Source organism: Macrobrachium rosenbergii, chromosome 4 (genome assembly GCF_040412425.1).
Source record: "Macrobrachium rosenbergii isolate ZJJX-2024 chromosome 4, ASM4041242v1, whole genome shotgun sequence".
NCBI lineage: Eukaryota > Metazoa > Arthropoda > Malacostraca > Decapoda > Palaemonidae > Macrobrachium > Macrobrachium rosenbergii.
The window spans coordinates 10,393,192-10,416,470 of record NC_089744.1 but is presented as its reverse complement, the minus strand read 5'-3'; the positions used below and the strand labels follow the sequence as shown (position 1 = coordinate 10,416,470).

At 39.0% G+C, this 23,279-nt stretch overlaps 1 protein-coding gene across 2 annotated transcripts in view; it reads left to right on the top strand.

The window, feature by feature from the left end:
- Gnptab (N-acetylglucosamine-1-phosphate transferase subunits alpha and beta) overlaps positions 1-22,919 on the top strand; it is a 78,195-nt gene extending 55,276 nt beyond the window's left edge. For both annotated transcript variants that reach the window (XM_067090043.1, XM_067090044.1), the window contains exons 11-18: positions 906-1,023; positions 4,468-4,694; positions 5,116-6,017; positions 6,531-6,683; positions 10,352-10,520; positions 17,692-17,873; positions 18,014-18,272; positions 18,493-22,919. In XM_067090043.1, the coding sequence (XP_066946144.1) occupies positions 906-1,023; positions 4,468-4,694; positions 5,116-6,017; positions 6,531-6,683; positions 10,352-10,520; positions 17,692-17,873; positions 18,014-18,272; positions 18,493-18,564 (2,082 nt within the window). In that variant the 3' untranslated portion in view covers positions 18,565-22,919. The remainder of the gene's footprint in view (positions 1-905; positions 1,024-4,467; positions 4,695-5,115; positions 6,018-6,530; positions 6,684-10,351; positions 10,521-17,691; positions 17,874-18,013; positions 18,273-18,492) is intronic.
- The last annotated feature ends 360 nt before the right edge of the window (positions 22,920-23,279 follow it).

Here is a 23,279-nt window from a genome sequence, read left to right as displayed (position 1 = left end):
CCCCATCGTAAGTAGGATAATAGTTGTCTAAGCATTTTTAGATTTTTTTTTTTTTTTTGTTTGAACTACCAAAATAGGCAGTTCTAAGTGTTTTTAGAAGGGTTTTAAGTATTCACAGATTTTAGCTATTTGCTGGGGGCCGGTTGTGGTACGCATCTCCTGCAAATATGGTAGGTTTACTGTACACATACTGTATGTCCATGCATCCCACCTCCTGTCAATGTGGGATTCAGCTATGTAATATCTTGGTAAGGTTACTTATATGAAAATGTTATTTTCTTGATAAAATTAGTTTCATATATGCTTACCAAGTGATTACGGATTGGAGCCCTCCCTCCTCCCCTGTCATGGACATAAGGGCACAAACAGAATGAGGTTTTCTGCTAAGTCGTTTCCAGTAGACCCGTTAGTGGGCAGGACTTGTCACCTACACTAAACTGTTGAAGCGCTACTGTGATTTTTTAAATAAAGGCTGCTGCATGAGTTAGAACTATAGCTGTGTAATTACTTGGTAAGTATATGTGGTACTTAATTTTATCATGAAAATAACATTTTTATTTAAGTAAATTTAATCTGTGCATTTTTTTTTACCTATGCAGAGCAATTAGGACCAGTGATGCATTCAGAATTCTGTTATATAATCATAGTTTACTGTATTATGAAGTAAGAGAGCAGCCCTTGGAATGAACTTATTATAGATATATTTTAGCTGATTGCCATAGCCTGATGCATTGATAGTTGTAGAAGTAGACATTCACTGTGTATTTGTAATTTTAACTTTGCCCATTATTATTCAGAACTTGAATCTGCTTCATATTTCATGTAATGAAATTCGTCTCTATCTGCCATATCTTAACATTTGTGAGTGCCCTTTTCAATATATTTAGTAAGGTGTCTTTTTACAGTCTTGTAATGTTCGTGCATGTGGATACGATGGAGGAGATTGCGGTTTGGATGATGTTAAGCATTTGCATGAGATACCTGTGCCTACAGAATCAGAGCTCACTCATACTCTTCCAAAAGGTAAGTGTACAAAAATGACTAGGATTAATCTGGATGAAGTGGAAAAAGATTTTTGGACTACATGTAGAGGAGTGTTGCATTGGTAATCAGATTAAAAAACAGTGATGCACTTGTAGGTCCTGTGTAAGTGCACAGTAGAGATGTGAGCACCTAAGAAAATTTAGGTGATTCTGAAAAAGGTCAACTACAGAATTTTGGGAATCACAGCTGGAGTATGCTGGAAAGATTGTATTACAAACAGGGAAGTATGGGGAGGTGCATTGTTCAACAGCTAGAAAAGGGATTGAGAAAGACTGTGCACATGATGAGAATGGGAGAGGAGCACTTAGTTAGCAAAGGCTCATCATACCCAATTGTACAAAGTCTGGGATAGGTGGACTGAGACTTACATTTGTTCATTTCCAATTTACAGCTTTAGACATATCAAGAACAATCTCTCTCTTTTCACTGTAAAACTTTTGTTTGAATCACCATCTAGTACAGGTCTTCAATGATGCAATTTCTCCTTGACTCATCAAGGTGTTCCCACAAATATGGCAAGATGAGCTTTTCGGCAATTTTCGGGGCTTATCTTATCAGCGCCTCTGTTAGGTATGAATACCCAGTTTGCGATCTTAGCTAAATGCAGGTATGGAAAGTATATTGTTGATCTGCTTAGAAGATATCAATCATTTCAGGGCATTGCATAGAGCAGCAGTTAATTGTCATGAAGTGACCTGATCGAAAGTTTCCCCAAATCAGACCTTGTCCAAATCACTGTTGGAAGGCTCTCACTTCAGGAAGCTGGTGTCATGAAAGCATTCTTGTTATGAGGCCAGGGTAGAAATGTCATCTTTAGTACATCAGTTGTGGTCACAGTTCTGTATGGTCCTTGTCCTGATATGACCTTATCTGACGTCCTGCATGGTCTCAAACTTATAACTGTGGGTTTTGGCAACTTTTTGATCCCAGCCCCAGTGCTGCTCGGTCTCTTAAAAGTGACCGCAGTTCTGGCTTTGCTCTTGAGATGAGGTCACAGCAAGCTCCCTTCTGTGAGTTTATGGTCCCATTCTTGATATGACTCATAGCATCTGTGTAACTCTTGTCACAAAGAGCTATGATAGAGTTATCACTAGGTTTTGGTCTAAGGAAAAGCTCTTCCAGTTAGAGGGATTTGGTATGAAGCCCTTTTCTTAGTAATGCAGGAAATGTCCCTGACTCCAAATTGTACCTTGAAGCTGGAGTAGGCTTTTCTACACAACAAGGTTGTTCGGTAGTTGCACTACTGGTGGGAGAGGCGAGGTCACCACCTCCCTTCACTGAGTTGCGTAACCACTTTCCTTATAGCCTTTGTTGAGAGCGGACGCAATATTGTCTTCCTCTCCTCAAACGTTTCCTGGCTGTTCTACCTGCAGTTCATCTTGGATTTTTCTTTCCTTTTGTTGTGCTTGGAGTATAATTATGATATATCTGTTCTTATTCTTGGATATAATGCAAACCCAAGAATCATCTACTAAGCCTATATATCTCACTTTTGCCCAGGTGTGGGAGAGCAGTGTTGCAACTGTTTTCTCTCGCCCTTTGAGGTAGACCCTCACACCATTTGCACCAAATGCTGCAATCAAGTGTGTTCAATGACTAATACTTGCCCCGAGTGTTGTGATTGGTCCCTGGAGCAGTGGATGAGGTTTGCTGGGAAGAGGAAGTCTAAGAAGACTGCTCGTCCATCTTCAGAGGGGGTATTCTCCTCCAAGGACACCAGGTAGCTCCTTGTCTCTTCCCATGCGATTCTGTTCTGCTGCTTCTTCGTCTAGGGGAGAAATCACTCCTCCACATTCCCCTGGTGCTTTGACAATGGGTGGTTGGTATAGATGAGCAGGGCCCTCTCACAATCTCTCGAGGGCTTCCTCCAGTTGCTCCGGGGGTGAGCATTCTCCCCCTGGGCAAAGGGGGAAGCCTCTGATATTCCATCTTTTTCAGGTCTTGGGGAGATCGGGAAGACCTTTCAAGATCTTTAGGAACCTCTGGCCATCTGTAGATCTTCCAGGGGAACTGTTGGTGCAGGGCTTGATTGCACATCTTAGTGCCTCCAACCAGGCCCCCATCTCTACGGCGTCAGTAAATGGGACTGTGGTTTCAGTTACGGGATCTAAGGTCGCCATGACCACTGTCATGGCTCCCTCGGTCATTCATCCAGTCCCATCAACATTGACATGCCCTCTGATGTCTCCTGACATCAAGGATCTTCTGGACGAATTGATGAAGCGGTATAAGTGTGAGGGGACGTAGAGGAAGAGACCCCATTCCCCTGCGACGTCACCAGTATCTTCTCCACCAGCTTGTACCTCCCCCTTTCTTCTTTTGAGGGTCCCATTAGGCAGACAGGTCTGAAGAGGAACCAGCGGTAGCTCTAAACCGCAAGAAGATCCTTCCCCTTCTGAGGGTCCCGTTAGGCAGACAGGCCCAAAGAAGGGAAGGGCAGTGTCTCTAGATTGTGAAAAGGCCCGTGGGCCCTCTCACAACATGTCTTGTTCTCTGGAACAAGCACGAAGATCTCTCTACAACTCTCCCCCGTCCCAGGACAGAGAACCTGCATCTCAGGTGTTCTCGGACATTGGGCCCACAGAGTACAACTCTCCTGTCCCAGGACGGGGGACCTGTGTCTCAGGTGTCTCCAGACACCTGAGGCACGGAATGTACCTATCCCCTGTCTCAGGGCAGGGGAACCACACCTCAGGTGGCCCTGGACATCTGAGGCGCGGAAGCAGCGCACTCTGGGACCAGCCATGACACGGCTGATGCCCAGGGCACCAGTGCCAGACACCATCTGATGGCTAGTAAAATCCTTCTTCTGTACAGAGCTCCAAGGTTTCAACCTGGAGGCTCATTCCCATCACGGTAGAAACATCATCCGGGGGACACACTCGTGCCCCAGTTGATCCGCTCTCATGGGTCTCCTCGACCCGTGCCCCTGAAGGTTCTTAACTCTGGGCTCCAGTGGACCCATGCTGCTGCAGTAAATGTTCATGGTCCCCGGACCAAGATTCGGCCTACAAAGAGAGAGTGGGTGTGCAAAGTGCAGACGTCGCTCCCACCCCAAGTCCCTGACCCAGGATGTGGCTTTTATAATGTGCAATCAACCTAACAGGCCTAGAAATATGTGTAGGAGTATTTCTTTTTCTGTTCCTGTACATTAGTAATAAATTTGAGTTGCTAAACAGTTTCAAAATAACCTATAGTAGGGAGGGCTTTGAAATCTGGAAAAGAGGGTGTTTTTATTTTTGTAGGATATGTTTCCAAAATTGTGGTGTTTCTTATATGCTAGCAAATATAGTATAATTAATAAAGACATTGGCCAAGGTTGACAGAAAGTGGATATTAATAAGTTTGTCATCCTGTAAATGTAGTGCTATTTTCTGTGTAGTGTTTGCCATTTTTTCATGTTGTAAATTTGTGTAATTTCAGGGGTTTATGTTGCTTGGATGAATATATCAACATTAGCAAAGGGAGGGAAAGCAATGACTGGGCAACACACAGAGCTGGATGGACTACGAAGCATAAATGTTAATATAGCCCAGGGTATCCTATTTCTTCTCTTGAAAAATAACATTACTGCCACTCTGCGCATTGAACTTGAAGTAATCGACAAAGTCAGAGACAACCATGGTCCAAAACCGAACATGAGCAGAAAGGTAAGTACAGAAGGGTTATATTTATCTTGTGAAAGGTAGTTTGTGACAGTTTAAAGTTTTTTTCTTAATTGAGATGAATAGGTGCTCATACTGGAGTAGGACTCTCACTAATATTTTACTTCTGATGAGGAAATGACAAGGTAAGCATCATATTTCTTATTTATGCTCACCATCATTTTATTCCAGCATTTCAGAGTTTTTGAAAGCTGCTGAAATTTCTGAAGTTTCATGTTTGTTAACCCTTTATTTTTGCTTATGGATTTTTCTATTATTGACTTGTTAAGAATTCCTTTTGTCAGAATTTATGTGAATACTTAATTTAACTACTTTTTATGAGAACTGTTGTGCTATTAATATATTAATCTGTTGTTAATTGAGTTACATCTTGAGCCTGTTAATATTTTATCTTTATTGTTTTCAGTTTAACATCACTCTGAAGTGTGATACATCTCCAAGTGAAGAAGTTGTAACAAAGGCAGTTAAAGTATCATCTTCAAGCCGTCCTGCTTTTGTAAGAAATTTTGTTTTTGATCATGTTTCTCCTGAATACATAGACAAAGATCATCCTGATATTGATGATACAGAACTGCAGAAGTATTCATTAGTCAATTTAAATGCCTCTAAACTTCCTCAAGAAGTTGCTGATCAGGTTTTATTTTATGAATTGTTGTATAAAAGTGATGAAATTACTCTGAATTTGTTGAAAAAGAGGAAGTCATTACTTATTAAGAACTATGTGGAAGGCAACCCCAATCATAAGTTAATATATTACAGTGCTTCAGAATGGCCCCCTGAATTTGAGAAAGCTGTCAGTAGTATAAGAGAGAGTTTGTATAAAAATGCATCAGAAAAGATTTTAACAAATTTAGTCAACCTTAAAAGTAACAGTACAAGCAAAAATACTAAGAATTTTACAACCAGAGGACTGCTTTGGGACAAGAAAAAAATGAATGATATATATGAAGAGTCTGTTATTGGAGAAAATAAAGTTAATTATATAAAGCCTGCTAAAGATAATCAGCAAATAAAGTATGTAAATAAGAGGAAATATATAGACAATGGAACCTTGGCAGCACATCATGGTAATCTCCCTTGGGAAAGACAACAGTTGTTTGCTCAGGACAATAACTTGAATCCAGCAACCAGCTCTGGTGACTATCTTGTGTTCCATGGCAGTGGTCGCCGTCTCTTGGATATGTTTGCAGAGTCACTTCTTCATGTTAACCGCCTGTACAACTCTGAGTTTGGGTATGAGGCCCGTAGAGTTCCTGCACATATGCCCCATCTCATCAACAAACAAATTATGGAAGATCTGCAGTCAAGGTAAGGACAGTTTAACCAAATGAATTATCTGTAGCTCAATAGATGAAATGGATGAATAAGCCAAAGTTCATGACTGGAATTTGTATCCTTGATTTGACATTATGTGTGGCTACTCAAGAAAGTTGACAGCTGGCCATTTTTATATGTGAAGGTTAAGTTACCAGCCACAATACAGATAGCCAGATTTATGACTAGAGTAAATGTTTCTGCTAACATAACTTATAATAGGCTAAGCTGTAAGTGCCCACTGTGACTATACAAACAATAATTGTTTGTACTTTGTAAATTAATAATGAAAACATCCATTGAATAAATGTCAGGAAATTTTGTATTAAGATGAGATATAAATACTTAAAACCAAGCCTAGAAACACTTAGCTGTCAGCTGTGAGCAAATCAGCAATGAAGTAATTTCCCTCATTTGCTGTTATTTATCTATAACATACATGAATATTAATACTATTCAGCAGTCTTTATGTATAATACCTGACTTGGAACTTTTCTAAATCCACAGATTTCAAGAAGAATATGAATTGACATCATCTCATAAGATTAGGCAAGCAAATGACATGCAGTATGCATTCTCGTACTTTTTCTACCTGATGAGTAAGAAAAGACTCAGAACTACAGAGGAAATTTTTGCGTCATTTGATACTGATAATTCAGGGTTTGTATTTTTTTACTGTAGTATAAAGTTTTCAAGGGTTGTTTGTTGCTAGATATATGTCATTTAGTGTTTTGTATTTAAAGTATTGTTTTGAAGTTTTAATCCTGATACTCCTATCCCCTTGTTGGGGACAGATGCATCAGCAACTACCTAAATTTGATTATTCAGGTTGTTGCCCCCTCACAAAATTAGCTAGAGGTTCCTCTCATTTATCTACTACATTTTTCTTTTCTTTCCCTCCCAGCATAGCCCTTAACAAAGGTCAGATTGGTTTTAGAACATGAAAGAGGTTGATTGTCAACAAACCTTCTCAATCGTGGAATTTGAGTTGCTGATAAGTAACAGAGAGACACGAAAAAGAGAAGCAGAAACTTTCTGAAAGATCATCTGTTGCAGTGGCAGAAATTTAAGAGAGAAAGAGAAATAAATAAAAATGTTAGATCAGACTAAGTTGGATTTTAAGAACAAATATAAAGATACAGCTTTAGAAAGAATCACCATAAGGGAGAAATATCACTCAAATTCTGCCGAAGCCAAAGGTCAAAAATGGTAAATACCAGTTTTAGGAACCCTTAAAAGATAACATATATGAATGGAAAAGCAGTGCAATATAGAATGCTAGGTACAGAATTGACAGTGAAGTAAAGGAAAAGATGAAAGAAGTGGTCAAAAGAATGAAAAAAAATTTGGAAATCAAGAGTTGAAGAATGTATAGAGCAAAAGTGCCAGCATACACTGTATGTCAAAAGCTTTGGTTTGAAACTACTGAAAGGAAGCATCCAAAATACAGCAGGATTCTTTGGTGAGAAGTTTGGGAATATTGTATATATACAAAGTTTTTTATAGAGGGGACCATAACATAAAACTTTTAAAAACCACTATATTTTGGCCAGTAAATGTAACCCCCTCATCTTGGTCAAACATGATAAGTGTCATAGTTGCAATATCTAAATAGGGTTAATGGGCTTTTTTTCTTTACCTGACTCCCTTTCAGATGGAGTCTTTGGAGTTCACCAGGAGCTCAGAATGCAAGAGGGATTTCATTTCATCTCTAAACCTGAGGAACACTGTATTCACATTCCCATTGATCCGCATTCAAGGAAGGTTCTTCAGTTCATATGGCAGGGTTTGGTGTTCTACTTATGGGCCTTTTGCTTCACAGTGTATACAGCCCTTGAGGTCTTCACCAGGATCTTGGCACCCCATGACCACTTGAAGTTTTTTTGCTGTGGTATGGTTGGCAATCTTGTGTGTTTTAACTTGAAGTATCATAGATACTCACTATTTAGGCCTCTGTCTGTGGCACTACCAGGACAAATGACTAATATTGGCATCTTCTTGGTAAGAGTTGGAGAGGCACCTGGAGATTCTTCTCATGTTGTTCCAGTCCTTAGGGTTATAGATCAACCTCGAGAATTCATACCTGGTGCTTTCCATGTGGGCAACACATGTAGACACCATTTTGAAGTTGGTCCATCCACAAAGACAGAATTCTATGTTTCCAAGAAACCATCCAGGGCATTTTGCAACATCCACAACCAGTATCCTAGTCCTGCCAGTTTTTGGTAGGTCATCTGATGTCTCTAGAGAAGCTGGTTCCCCACAGTTGATTTTGTATCTTCTTTCAACTTCAGTTGGCATTTTGTAGGAAGGTAACCACTTTGTTGTAGTATGTCAGGAATCCCTTTAGAAAGAGAATATGTATTTCAGGATCTCCATTGGTGGCAGGATCAGAATCTTATTAAAAATCCTTCTAGTTCTACCAGACCCTGACCTTTTCATGTTTTCAGGTGCTTTAAACAACAGGATGGGTGGCATCTGTCTACTGGTGGTCAATATTTCCACTTGGGCAAAAGACCATGAGGTTACTATAATAATGTGATTTGTCCCTGGGAGCTCACAAATGTTAGCAAATGCTCTCCTCAGTATGAGCTTCCAGTTGGCCTCTGCAGTTGTATATCTGCATGGCCTTTTGGCAGGTTTGGGAGACTTATTAGCTTTGTTAGTAGTTTCATTTCTTCAGGTCAGGGACATCTGTGTGTTGGTCACAGCAGCAGTGGTTTTCTGACCTGCTAGATTTCCTCATGGACTATCCCAGGATACTTCCCACTTGGAGGAGTCTTTTAAAGAGGCACCTTTCCAAAGGTTTTGCAATTTTTATCAGTTTCTCTTTGTTTTCATGCATGCTGATAATCCAGCATAGTATTTTGTTGCTGTTAGGCAATAGCTGTGGCCACCACATACAGATAATCTGACATTTCCCTTTCCCAGCTAAAGTGGGCAGTGTTCATTGTTTGGTATAATGAATCTGTTCCAGTGTTGGCAGATTTCTTCATTTATATGCGAAATATCAAGCTCTCTCCCCTGCTGTTAAGAGCTACAGGTTGGCTATCTCCAAGGATTTCCTTCAGCACAAAGTGTGTCCAGATAATGATCACAATATTTCAGACCATTTTCATTTAGTATTGGCACTCCATAATCTCACCAGACTTCTTATTAACCTTTAACGGATGCCTCCTTACTTGACTTGGTCCTCAAGGCAGTGTTTTTACTACCGGTTGACTCCTCTAACATGTTAGTAGCTTCATGCCATGTTAAGGGAAGTATCTCTTTCTAACCATTGGTCTTTAGTTGGACGTACATGTGGAGCATAGTTTTTAGCAAGACTGTGTCAGAGGAGGATGGTTGCCTATGGGCTTCTTTGCTGTTTGTGCCTCACCAGTCTCCTCTGTCCAGTGAGTGCTATCAGGACCCCTCTTCAGTGGACCCAGGACTTCAGAACTTCTTCCGTTTCTTTCTCCTTGCAGCCCATAAGAATCTGATAAATCATTTGGTACACTCTTTGAGGCTGATTGGTGCACTGTGCATTGTTTTATCAGTTGAGAGGGATGTGGGCCATTCTTTCTCAACTTCTTGATGAACCTCATGCTTCATGTCTTTCTCACATATGGCTATGTGCTTTCCTGGAAAATCTGCCTTATGCCTCGTGTGAATGGTGAGTATCCTTTCTAGGAATTTGGACTTAAATGCCCAGAATGACTTGTGGTATATCCAAAATGCCAATGGCCACAAACCAGCCCTTGGAAAAGTGGATAGACTTTTTCCCTGCCATCTTCTTACCTTTAAGCTCAAGTTTTTATCATCGTCCTTCTTGAGAATTGTGATTTAGGCTCCATATGGTTAATGGGTTTTTAACTACAAACATTATTTTTTTTACAATAAAACTAATTTTTCATACTAACCCATTAATCATAATTTTACTTTAGTTTTAGTTAGGTTAGTATTGAAGAATGTGATCTTGTTGAAAGGTGGAGCATGATCCTGGCATTCACAATCAAGGCATTATTATTCAAATTCCTTGAGGTTGATGCAGTAGGGGAGCCATTTGCATGAATGAGGTTTTGTATGTTTAATGGGATATTAAGAAAAACAGATTTTTTTAAACATTGTATTGTAAATAGTTTTAACTGTAAGATTTTGCATGCTTATGTCTGAGCTAACATACTTAAGTGAGAAATCATGTGCAATTTTTGTTTTTCCTGTGTGTTGTGTTACTGTTGTAATCAAGATAGACTTAATTACCATTACTCTGTATTACTGTTAGATAACATCATAATGGACTGTTTTTTTTCTCTAAGGGATAATTGTGTTTTTAATTTGTATTTCAGGACACTGTCTGATAGAGAAATCCGAACGCTGTTGACTCGTCTCTATGACCTCCCACTCCATTATTCAACCGTCCAAGCATTCCATTATTTTGTTAAAAACTGTTCAGCAACACATCATATAAAACCTGTCCCTACTCCAGTTTATGAAAGATATAGTGACTCTGATATTGTGAGTATCATTTTAAACATACCAGATTTAAAAGTATACTTGTTCCTGTGAAAATAAAAACTATATATTTTTATGTAGTAGTATTCCCTGCTTAAGCTAGAAATTATGCTTGAGGTTTGGGTAACCAGCTGGCTAATTGCTTTATGGTATGTGAGTGATAGGGTACTGCCTACTCATCAGTCAGTAAGTGGGCACTCATTCTTCAGCCTCCACCCTGTGTAGACATCTTGCTAAGCTGTCCACTGACTTTTAGTGGAAACTGTCTAGAGTATTTCTGTGGTTGCAGATTAGTTTGTTGTTCTTTATTGCACTTTGTTAAAAGAAATGTCATTAAGATTAGGAAACTGTTGATGGACAAGATACTTTGTTAAAAAATGTCACTGAGACACATACAAAAAAATGTTTTTTGGAATCTCCCACTAAAATTCGATCAGAGAACTCTCTAGAAGGAACCACTGCTTTTCATATGTGTAGTGTATGTTCACCTCTAAACTGTCCCCCACCAAGCACTATATAATTTTTATTATAAAGTACTTTAACATGACCATTCAGTAAATTGTTAAAACTCATAATGGTTGCCCATTGGAATTGTTCTCAGATGAATATTAAAAATTTTAGTTAGAAGCTGGAAAGGTTAAGTGGGTAAGAGACGAAGGGAATTGATGAAAATTAAGTCTTAAAATACATCAGCTGGGAGCTGAAGGGACACTGCAGTGAATTGTCAATACTTTCTACATAGCTCACACAAGGCATACCATAGGTGGTACCTCCTTTCAGGGATAATGTAGCATAAGATGAATGAGGTTTGTTCCGACACGTATACAAACCTACGCTTTCATGCACGTACTGTATGGAGTACTCCAAGCTTACCTAACTTTGGCTGTTTTCGACTTGTCTCTGAAAAACAAATTCCTAACACTGCCTGGGTCACGTGGGGTGACCTGATGCCGACCTCTTCTGCCATTGTCTTTGCAGAGGAACTCGCGTTCGCATGTTTTCTGATCCGTCTCTCGTTTTGCGCTCATATTAGTTTACTTCTATTTTGTGTGATTGGGAGTATGTACTCTCAGTTCTTAGCATTTGCCTGACCCTGTTCACCAGTTTTAGTGTTGATATCTTCAATTCTGCGATGATTATGGCTGCTGTTGTGCTTGAGGCTTGGGCCTTTGTTCCCAAGTGTAAGACAAAGGAGTGAAGGAGTGTGTCTCCCACGTACGTTCTTCCTCTTGAATTGTGCACAGTTTAGCATTGTTTTCTTTGCGAAGGGGATTCCATCCTGAATTTTCCACAATGTAATTAAACAGATTTTGTGTCATTCTGTGAGATCTTTCCTGGTTCAGGGAAAGTGCATGTTCAGTACCCACGTGATTGTCTTTATTTCACCACACCCGAGTGTTAGTGAGCTTTCTCTTTCTTCCCACAGTGACAGAAGAGAAAGGGAAACCCATCCCAAGTTTTTCATAGTGTAATTACAAAGATTTTTGTGTCATTCTGTGAGATCTATCCAGGTTCGGAGAAAGTGCTTGTTCAGTACCCAAGTGTTAGCGAGCTTTCTCTTTCTTTCTCCGGTGATGGAAGAGAACAGGAAACCCAAAGTGCAACATTGCACTGGCAAGGACAAGTCCTACGAAAAATTCATGTCTGGCTATAGGCGTTGATCCACATTTTGTGTGCATCATGTGCAGGGGTCAGGAATGTTCCATGAGGCCTCGTATAGGGAGTGCATATCGTGGCCATCCCCATTGGGGAAAGTACAAAAGGAGGCAGATGAAGAGGACCACCCCTATCTCTGGGGAACCTTCCCCGTTCACTCTGTCTCTCCCACCATTGTTGCTACTACAAACTCCCTCTCCATTACCCGCCACGTCCGGTAAGGATATTTTCTCCTCTCTCAGTGCCTTCCACTAAGAAGAAATCAGACCTGGTTTGGCAAGCTCTTTGGCAGGTCCTCAAGAAAGAGTTTTGGGTTAGCAGTGAGACAGAGTTGGGAGAACCGAGCAGGAGTTCGGGAAAGAACAGCACGCCAAAATCACCGTATAGTCCAAGGTCTAAAGAATACCAGGTCAACCCACCAGCGACCCAAATTTCCTGCGCAGGTAAACACTGGGTCAGATTATAATGTCAGAAAGTCCTGATGATTAGTGCAAACTCTTCCATATACCCATTATGATAAACTGTCCATTGCATAACATTCAGTTTTATTGCTTACAGTATCTGAACCTATACATAAATTACTTCGTTTTTGTGCTATGTACGAGTGTTCTTCAAATAAGGTAAAACAAAAGAAGGAGTAACTTTTAACAACTTTCCAAGATACATGGAGATGAGTGCCATAGGATAAAAGATACCCAGCAATGTATATGGGTTGAGCATGTCAAACCAAGGCAAAATTCTTAAACACATGGTAGAAATAGCAAAACCAGTAAAGGTTGTGGGAAGTAAAGGTCAAACCAAGGCAAAATTCTTAAATGCATGGTAGAAATAGCAAAACCAGTAAAGGTTGTGGGAAGTAAAGGTCTTTACCCTTTTCAAAAGAGTCTTTCAAAATTCATAAAAAGACTTTAGTTTACATACAAAAATTAAGAATTTCTTTTCTTTGCAGATGAAAAATAAAATAGCTTTGCTGAAAGTTTGCAGGAGACTGATGATGAATAACCTGGTGTAGAATATTTCGACACATTTATTGCCCATTCCCAAAATATCCATATTTTTGGTCAGATGAAAAATAAAATATAAAGTTTGCAGGAGACTGATGAAGATAACTCATGGACAGGCATAATAAATAGAAGTGATAAAAATTAATGAAGCCCTCTAAAGAATTTTATGAACAACTGAAAACAATGGAAAAATATTTAAATGTTAGCATGGTAAAAAAAGGACTAAGAGCAGGAAAAGGGACTGTCAAAAAGTTAGATGTAGGAATGTCAAATTTCACTCATTTACCTCTTGATCCTGTCACACATTTTGTTTGTTGTCGAACGTTTCTTTAGAATGAGAACATTAAGCAGAGAAATAATGTCTTAAAAAAATAAAAAGGAATGAGGCAAAGAGGCTTTAAAAGAATGTTGTCATGTTCTAACTAATGTGTGTATTGAATGATTGGTATTTCTTTTTTAAATAATAGTTTACTCGTAATTCGATAATAATTTCTAAGTAATGTATCTAAATACATTGTTTTTAAGCAATGTATCTGTGTGAAAAATTGCACATACATTGTTCATAGGATACATCATAGACGTGTGATTTATTGCCAAAAATGGTTGTACAGAACAGTGAAAATTTTTGTAAGGTGTGTTTTTCCTATACTATTTTTTTCAAGCATTACATATTTTTTATATGAAAAAAGGAAATTATTTAGACCTTGCTATGGTCCTTCCCAACTGATCAGTGATCAGAGTAGAAGAACAGAAGCGCTGTTCACACGGCCAGGGGGAGATGGAGATCCCCCCTCTACAGGGTCAGACCTCTCCTCCAGACATTCTCTAGTGCAGAGGGATAGACACCTTCCAGGACCATCTTCAGTGGTTGTAGCTTGTCACCTCAAAGGAGCCACTCTAGGAGGAGCAGCTCCTGCTGCTCAACCACATCGGAATGGGGTCACCTGCATCAGTGGAAGAGCCGTTCTTCTCAGTATCCTTCCAGGGGAATTTCCTGATCATGTTCTAGAAGTGCGTCACAGAATTTTACCTCCTCAGGGCAAGAGCGGGACAGCAGAGTGTCATCCCTCCTGACACCATTCCCGATGCCAATCACTGAGACGGTGTACCGACAGGAGGTCAGGAAGACGTTGCCTTTCGGGTTCGGGAGACACATGGAAATGGCGCTACCCTGAAGGTAGCTACAGCAGAGCAGTTCCCGTGCTTCCCATTATGGTCCCAGACAATGATCACCAGGATGGGACAGTGGGCATGGCAGCATTTCTGACTCAGCTTCCCTGCAGTGTTGGGGACCAGACATCCACCCTGTGGAACGAAACAGAGACCGGGAGATGCCGGGGCCAGGAAATGAGGTAGGTGCCACATACTCAGAGGAAGGGATGGAGTCCTCCCTTCGGATGTGTCAGATGAGAGGAAGGGATGGAGTCCTCCCTTCAGATGTGTCAGATGAGGAGAGTAGCTTCTCAGACTTTATCCTCAAGATCTGTAGAAAATTGGACCTGCCAGAACTAGAGAATGTGGCTCTGGAAAACTACCCCAACTTCTACATGGAGCATATGTCGGATAGCATCCCAGAGGCAAAACAAGCCATCCAATTACCTTGGTCTCTGTTGGTAGCAAGCATTATAAAGGAGTCAGACAACCTAGTAGCGGGGTAGTAAGGCTCCCTAGCCTCCGTCAGATCCCAAAAATTACTACCCCACCTTCTTCCCTGCCAAGCCAAGTAGTATGTCCAGGTAGAAGCCAGCTTCCTTCCTAGGAGTGTGAATGCGGTGGTCTGCTGACTTTTGGGTAACGTTCCATTGGATAGTCTACCTAATTGGCTTCTAAATTCACCAGTGGGGAAATGATGAATCACGAAATGATGTTGGGAAGGGCATTGACTATCTCTTGGCTCATCAAGTGCCAAGGGGCATGGATGGAAGATATGAAGGAGGTCATATCATCCAAAAAATGGCACAACGTGAAGGTGTACATGGCTCCAGCCAGGAAGGCTCTGTCTTATGTGGCCAAGCATGTGGCCCACACATGGGCTGATGTCATATTCAAAAGAAGGGAGTCCCTCTTGTCATTGGCTTAGAGGCACGTCTCAGCCGATAGTTGGCTCAGGCTAAGGAATGGTCCCCTCATGGATGCGTCCGTGCACTTTGCTCTAGAGTTGCTATGCCAGGTGGTAACTGAGAAGAGAGAAGATGGGAAGAACTCCCTCTCGGCGGCTCGCTCAGGTCAAGTCCAAGAGGGCAGTCAATCAGCATGGTGGCCCAGAGTGGGCCCACACTGGCCTCAAGACAGCCCCCTCCCTCAATTTTGACAACAGGGCCTCCCAGCCACTCAGGAAAACCATGAGAGGAAGGAAGGCAGTCCTTCCGGATCTCAGCCCCTCCATCCTGGGAAGTGAAACAGGATGGGGAAGAGAAGGGGCACTAGATGAGGTTTTGGACATTTCCACCCCCACATCGGACCAAGGTCGGGTCCTGTCTGGGGAACAAGTGGCCAGGGTGTCAGCAGTGCAGGAGCTGAGTACTTGTCAACATCATGGGAGTTGTCGGACATGGTTGGAAACTTCAAGAAGAGTTGCTTTCCTTGAGAATTAAAACCCCTAGAATGGAGCGTCACCAAGGTCTAGTTTCCCCAAGGAAAGCGCCCTAAGAACCACTCAGAAGGGCCTCAGACCAGGACTTAACCCTAAAATCAGTTTTCCTGTTGGCACTGGCGTCAACGAAGAGGGTGGGCAAACTTCATGCCCTCTCATACGATGTGACCCACACCCATGGATGTACATTGATGGGCTTTACCTTCCCTCCAAAGTTTGTGGTCTCCAGAGTTTGTGACGAAGACCCAGAACGCCTCCACACACAACCCAAGGTTTGTTGTTTTCTCAGTTTATTTGCTTATGAACTTTATAGGTAACGCACAGGATGAAATGGTGCTGTGCCCAGTCAGAGCTTTGATATCCTCCCTTAAATGTACTGTACAGCCCCCCACAGGCTAGTCTGCCATAGACTCTTCTTAAGTATGGGCCGAGAGAAGAGGGAGGTATCAAGAAACATTATCTTCTTCTGGCTGACGGAGGTACAGTGTGTCATTGACTTACGGCAGGGGATCTGTTCCAGTGCCTTGCCATAAGCTGATTTCCTCTGTAAGTTGGTTTTTCGCCGTTATTGGTGCTTTAACGCACTTAGGGCGTCGTAACTTGATGTTTGGCACCATAAGTTGATGCTGCATCAAGTTACAGCACTGTAAGGGCCATTAACTTGATGCCTGTTCTTGCCATTAGTTCTTACAGCGCTGTAGCATGATGTAACATCAAGTTACGAGGCTGCAAGATGCCATTAACGGCGCTGAAAAGGCGCCGTCGATTGAACCTGCTGTAAGTTGTTGTCGCCATAAGTTGGTGACGCACTGTAATTGGGAGGGCATACCATTTGGAAGGTAACGAAGACCCCGCACCAGCCAGAGTCAGGGCTCATGACATGGGAGGAATAGGTCCGTCAGTGGAGTTTAAGAAGAACTACGCAGGAGGGCAGGTCCTCCGTGCTGGGGTTTGGAAGACGTAAATGACATTCACCTCTTTCTACCTTAAGGATGTAGCACACAGGTCCTAAGGTACCTTCACCTTGGGTCTGGTGGTGGCAGCACAACAAGTCATTTAATGACATAGAGCCCTACAGGAGCTCCGTCGGGAGGGGAAGGCGTCGTCAGCTACGTTATGAAGAAAAAGTGAGTACATCACATCAGCTTACACCCTTGCAAGTCCTTGGGGGTATTAGGGGTAAAGTTCCCATATGTTTATGTGAGAGATTGTCCTCCCACCTTCAGGTGAGGCTCCATATATGAAAGTGTAGGTTTGTATACATGTTGGAAGAGATACCAAATTAAAAAGAAATTTCTATTTTTCATAACATACAAACCTACACTTTCATATACCCCCTGTAGGTAGTTATCCTCCTTGTACCACCCCATGTATAGTCTCAATCTCTCACGCCTAGGAGGTTGAGCGGAGCTACATATGGGCTGTCTCAGACAATGGCAGAAGAGGTCAGCGTCAGGTCACCCTATGTGACCCAGGTATTATTGGGATTTTGTTTTTCAGAGATGAGTCAAGAACAGCTGAAGCTTAGTAAGCGCAGAGTACTCCATATATAAGTGTAGGTTTGTTTGTTAGGAAAATTCAAATTTCTTTTTAATTTGGTATGTTTTACCTATTTTGAACAAAAGCCCTTCAGATTTTATGTAGTAATGTAGTTTTTCATCTTTTAACTATGATTCCTGAAATATTTTGTACTTGACATCTTCATTTCAAGCTCTCAAGATCCCATTGCCTTGGTCTTTGCCCTTTAATTCGTCTTTCACCACTGGACAGTCATAGAAACTTTTTCCTGCAGTCTTTTGGGAGCTCAAAATTATTATTATTCTGTCCATTATGTTTGTGACTTTTTATTTAGTGAGCTTTTTTAAATCAAGGTATGTCATTGTTTGCAAACTACATGTAATATTGTTTCTCTTTTTAACAGCCTACTGTGAGTTTAGAGCTTATACTTTTATGTGAACCTTTGAGGAATCTCCTAAACAAATTAGAAAAGGTCAGCAAATATAGGTACACACAGCTTTCTGATGATTCTGTCCAGTTCAAGATGATAACCTCAAATGTTTCAGTTGTTGTTCACATGTTGGATGAAGTTCGTAAGCATCCAAAGTAAGTTTTCATGATCTTCTGTTTTGTAAAGAAATAATTTTTTGAAATTCCTTATACTGTAATTATGTATTTAAATTTTGTTGTGGAGTGGTATGTTGTGCATTTACACAATCCTGTTTTTTTTTTTTTTTTTTTTTCAGAAAATTTGTTTGCTTGAATAGCAATCTGGATCCCAAGAGCAAGGACAATGAACTAATTCATGCCCTTGTCCAGGATACCTATGAGTCTCTGTTCCCTGTGCCTTCTACATTTGAGTTGCCAATGAACTATCGTAATCGATTTTTGTACGTAAAAGAATTGCAATCATGGCGGAGATGGAGAAACTTCATACGGGCTCTCATCTATGCTTGTCTTGCATCCCTTATTTTTTTAACTGTCATCAACTTTTTCAGTGCTGAGGTAAGCATATGTTATTTACTTTGAATTCTGGTATTTTAACAGTCAATTTTATTAATACAGTAGTAATCTTATTTTTATGGTATATGTATTTATAGATATAACTCAATGACTGGATGATATTGGGCAGATATTTGTCTAATAAGATGTTGCAGTGTAGTATAAAGATTACAGAAATTAAAATTTTTTTTTTTTTCACTTTTAATTCTTATTACTTCAACAGCTGGAGAATCTGCGCCGCAGATGGTGCAGGAGACGACGAAGACGAGATGGGTTTGCTGGTGTGAGGGTATAGTAGGTTATTGTAAATAATTTTGTATTACCAGTTTTATATACACAGGCTATATTATATTTTTATTGGCTTATTGTACAAGTCTTATTTTTCATAGTACAAATATGGATGGTTGTTCGTGTGATTTTTTGCACAGTTTGATGCTTGAGGTGTATATTATGTGATAAGGCATTCTTACATTTTTAAGGGTTTATGTATTCCAAACAAAAGAAATCACGCTTTTGGTGATATTTTTTTTTATGTCATCTTACATTCCAGCAAGAAACACTGTAGGTTTAATAGCTGATAAAGAAAAAAATGTTGGTACATGACATACTTGAAACAGTAAAGAATATCAAGCTGCTTTTATTGATTTAGGCACATAGAACTATGAAGTGTAATGTAATTTGGTATGTAAGTTAAAACTGCTTTTTAGTGTATAGATGGAAAACAAACCAGATCTACTAGCGTGTAAATCTGTATTTTAATGAAGTAATTGCTTCTCAGTACATTACCTCCAATATCAAAGTTTTAACCACAAAGGTTTCCGTTTGCTAATGGAAGGTAGTCATTGTCATTTTCATTGGATAGAGAAAGTAAGAGTCTTCAATTTGTATGATAGATATTCAGTTGTTAAAAGAAAGTATTTGAGACTTAAGATTATTGTATCTAGAAAATAACTGCTCAGTTAACCAGATAATTATGATCTGGATTTTATCATTATCCAGATGTTCTGAATAGGGGCTAAATTACAGTACAATATGCAGAAGTGTTTGGCAGTTTTAAATGTTGGGCTCACATTTTTTAATTGCATTGAATTTGACCAAAATTTACAGTAAATTTTTTCCAACTAACTTTTGCCAGTTTATTTGCTTTCTTACCAGTATTTGGTTTTCTGCATTCTAAGCTTTTCATTGTTTTATCAATATCCTTTGCATTAGTGATACAAGAATTGTTGTTATGCTGGAAGTAGTAAATCAGTAGAAGGAATTTTTCATGGAGGATGAGTTGATTAGAAAAATTACATATTTTTATTGTCTTAGTTGTACTATCTCTTCAAACCTTATAATGATTGAAGAAATATTGATACACACTGGTAAGGCGGCAGCTTTTTTTAAGCTCCTCACTGAAGGGAGTTTAGTTCAACAAAATTCATACAATAAAAACATAAAGGTCAGTGTTTAAAAAGCTTGTGTGGCCAGCTGCTTAGTAGTGTGGTGGGATGAGCCATCTGTGCACATCAGCTCATGAGAATAGTTTTCATTGCCATTGCATGAGAAAGGTCTTTGGCATTCACTAATAAGAGAGTGACAAATATGTAGGTCGTGAATGAGTGTGGTATAAATGCAAAATATATGCCTGGACCAAAATATTTGGAGGAAGAGCCTGAGAGGGCTTTGGTCTTAGGAAACAGAGGTGCTAGAAGAAGAAACATGTTAGAGGGCGTGTTAAATGAGCAGTGGAACCCTAGTAGCATTAATATTAGTGCACAGTATTTTACAACTGAATACTCACATGATATTTTGTAAGGTTGCTGGAATGTGTCACACTTGGGTAAAAACAAGACTGGCGATTTTCAGAACTACCCCACTATATGGTATGAATATCCAGTTGTGAAATATATTTGGTAAAGGTTTGAAAAGCTGTAAGTATCAAAATGAAATATATTTGGTAAAGAGATGAAAAGCTGTTAGTATCAAAATGAACTAACAAAATATAAATTTTTATAAACATAGTTGGCAAGTTCTGTCAGTATTCAGTGCAATGTAAAACTAATTTTTTTATTTAATGTGTTTAAAATCAAGATTTACGCATGACATTAGGTATGCATTTCTTTTCGAGTGAGGCAAATCTTTGTATTTAAGCTAAAATTAAAGGTTGTGTAAACATTGATGTTTCGGGCCATTGTTTATAAAATGTAATGCAGAATGTTATATTTTATCTTAGTACTGTTTTTGATCAATGTTTATGAAATGTAATGCAGAATTCACATGGTTTTTGATCAATGTTTATGATATGGAATGCAGAATTCATTGAATTTATCATAGAATTAATGGCAATAAAAACGAAGAAGTGCAGACTTGCTTTGACTTATAAGCAACAATACATACATACATTCATCTATCTATACGTACAAGATACAAAACTCGAGAAATAAAATTTTTTTAGAAATTAACATTCGATTTTCCAAGTGGAATACACAAATAAACAAATGAGAAATAATATATATACATGTGTACTTAAAAGATGAAAAGTAAACAAAATCAATTTTGTATGCAATGTGCTAAGGGGTAATACTTATTTCAAATGCAATTTCACCATAATAATGCACTTTTGGTCTGATAACTGGAAACTGGACTAGTCATTTAGAGTTCAGGACTGTCTGCATCATATTTCTGAACACTTTTGTTCTTTCCCTTCATTTATGAACCATGTATTGCTGATACAGTATTTTTTAAATTAGGGTTGTTGAAAATGATTATCATGATTAGTTTACAAAGTGATATATTCTTCTTGGTTACTGTACCTTAAATGTGAAAGTTAGTGGGAAAGTGGAATTAAAAAAAATTTTGGAAGGTGTAAATCAGCTATGAACTCTAATTTTTGTGAACAAAGTGAAAGTTTTTTGTACATTACTTTCTTAAGTAATCTTATTATTAATACTGTACTTGGTGTTATGTAACACAATCTTAAGAGGTGATATAATTTTGTGACAGCTGTTTGTTTTATCATATTGCTCTCCATACTTTTAGACTTTTGCATTTACACTTTTATTTTGCTGAAGTGTTTCACTCTCATTTTGATATTTTAATTGAATTGCATATTTTAAGTTGCTATACTGTGATACTAATATGTTCTGATATTTGATACTCTTCAAATTCTGGTTACCAGTAACCTACCACTACTGCAGCTGGAGCTGAATGAAATTGGCATAATTTATATAATTTGTTGCTAGTAGAGAAAATTCATAAAACAGTTTGATAACTGGGATGGGGACAGTGGAAGTGGATTTTTTAGTACAGTGTCAGAAAGTGCTAGTGCTAGCTATAAGAAAGCTAAGCAGGCTTTTTTCAATCCTAGTAACCCAGGAAAGGGAAAGCAAAATGTCTGCACTGGAGAAGTGTTGTTATGGGAACTCAGAGCTAAGTAATGCTTCTTTTGGAAGGGCTTGATGTGGAACTTCAAAGCTATCCATTCTTAGGCATATGGTCTAAAAAAGATATAGGCAATTTGCAGTTTTTATTATTTTTTCTCCAATTATAGATAAATTTATCCAGAGGGTGAATACTCAAACAGTGGAAAGAGTGTCAAGGGTCATAATATTGTATAGTACTTTACATGACTTTGAACACTCCAATTTCTTTTCATTATGCTTTTTGCCCACTTACTGATGTTGGGACATTCATTGTCACAGCAGGTTTCAGAAGATCCTAAAGAATTAAGTAAGACATTTTCTCTACTGAAGCTAAACACGTGTAAAAGAGGTAAACGAAGTTTTTCAAAACAAAACTTGATTCTGTTGTTTCCTGTATAGCTGAAACAGAAACAAATTACAAAACTTTTGCAGAAAGATGCCATTTCAGGAGGATCTTACTTTGAGGTTCCACTCAGATGTAGATTTTAGCTCTGCTTTCCATATCAGCCCAAGATAAACCAGTTCTTTCCACCGAGTCCCAGTCAGTGTTTATCTCAGTTTGCAAAATGAATCCTAGACATTGTAATAGAAGACAGCAAAATTTCTTAAATATTGTTTTAGAAAGTTTCAGTACCATAGCAGAGATATTTAAATAGGGAAGTATACCTAATTATGTTAACCTTTAAGCACCAATGTTATTGTGAGTGATCATGAAATGTTTTTATGCCATGTATTGTGCAAATTATTTAAGCCTTCTAGTTTTGCACTTTTAACTTTTTGCTATTCTGTAGGAACTTTCTACTCAAGTATGATCATTTATTTGATATATGTAATTTATATCTGCTGAGGATTATCGTCTCAAGTTTGGCATGTTATTCCTCTGTCTTAAGTTTGAATTTCATTGAATTTTTAGCCTAGGTATTTATTTTTTCAGAGCAGTAGCAATGATAACTCACCGTTTGGACAGAGTTTCTCCATATATTACAGAGGTTTAGATGAATTTTTATAACTATATTTTTTATTAAAGGTATTACAATACTATATACCGTATTTGACGGCGTATAAGACACACTTTTTTAATCATAAAATGGCCTAAAAAATCCCCCTGCATCCTATGTACATAATGTAGGCTCAAAATTTAAGAATTTTGGCCGAAATTTTACATGAAACGTCACGTAGATGTTGTAGGCTAGCCTAACATTCGGTGTTATCCAAATAACCTATTAAAAACCAAAGTTTATTATAATTATTTATCATTATCACACATACCATCACCGCAATTACTACTGCTAGTATTATAATCAGTATCTACGTTGTTATCGATATTTTCATTAAAATGTGTTAATATCATTATAGTAGTCTACAGCGCATCGCCGCATTCCACATTTACAGACTTACAGTACATGTGCTGCCACCTATTGGTGATTATCTCGAGAGCTTTACGGATAACAAGGCTTCGTTCAGTTGGTAGTTGGCAATTCCTGCTAACATTCTCTTTACGCATAACAACTTGGCTTCGATCAATTGGTGGCTGACAATTTCTGCTACCATTCTCTTTAGGCATAATAACAAGGCTTCGTTGAGTTGATACTTCGTAACTCGT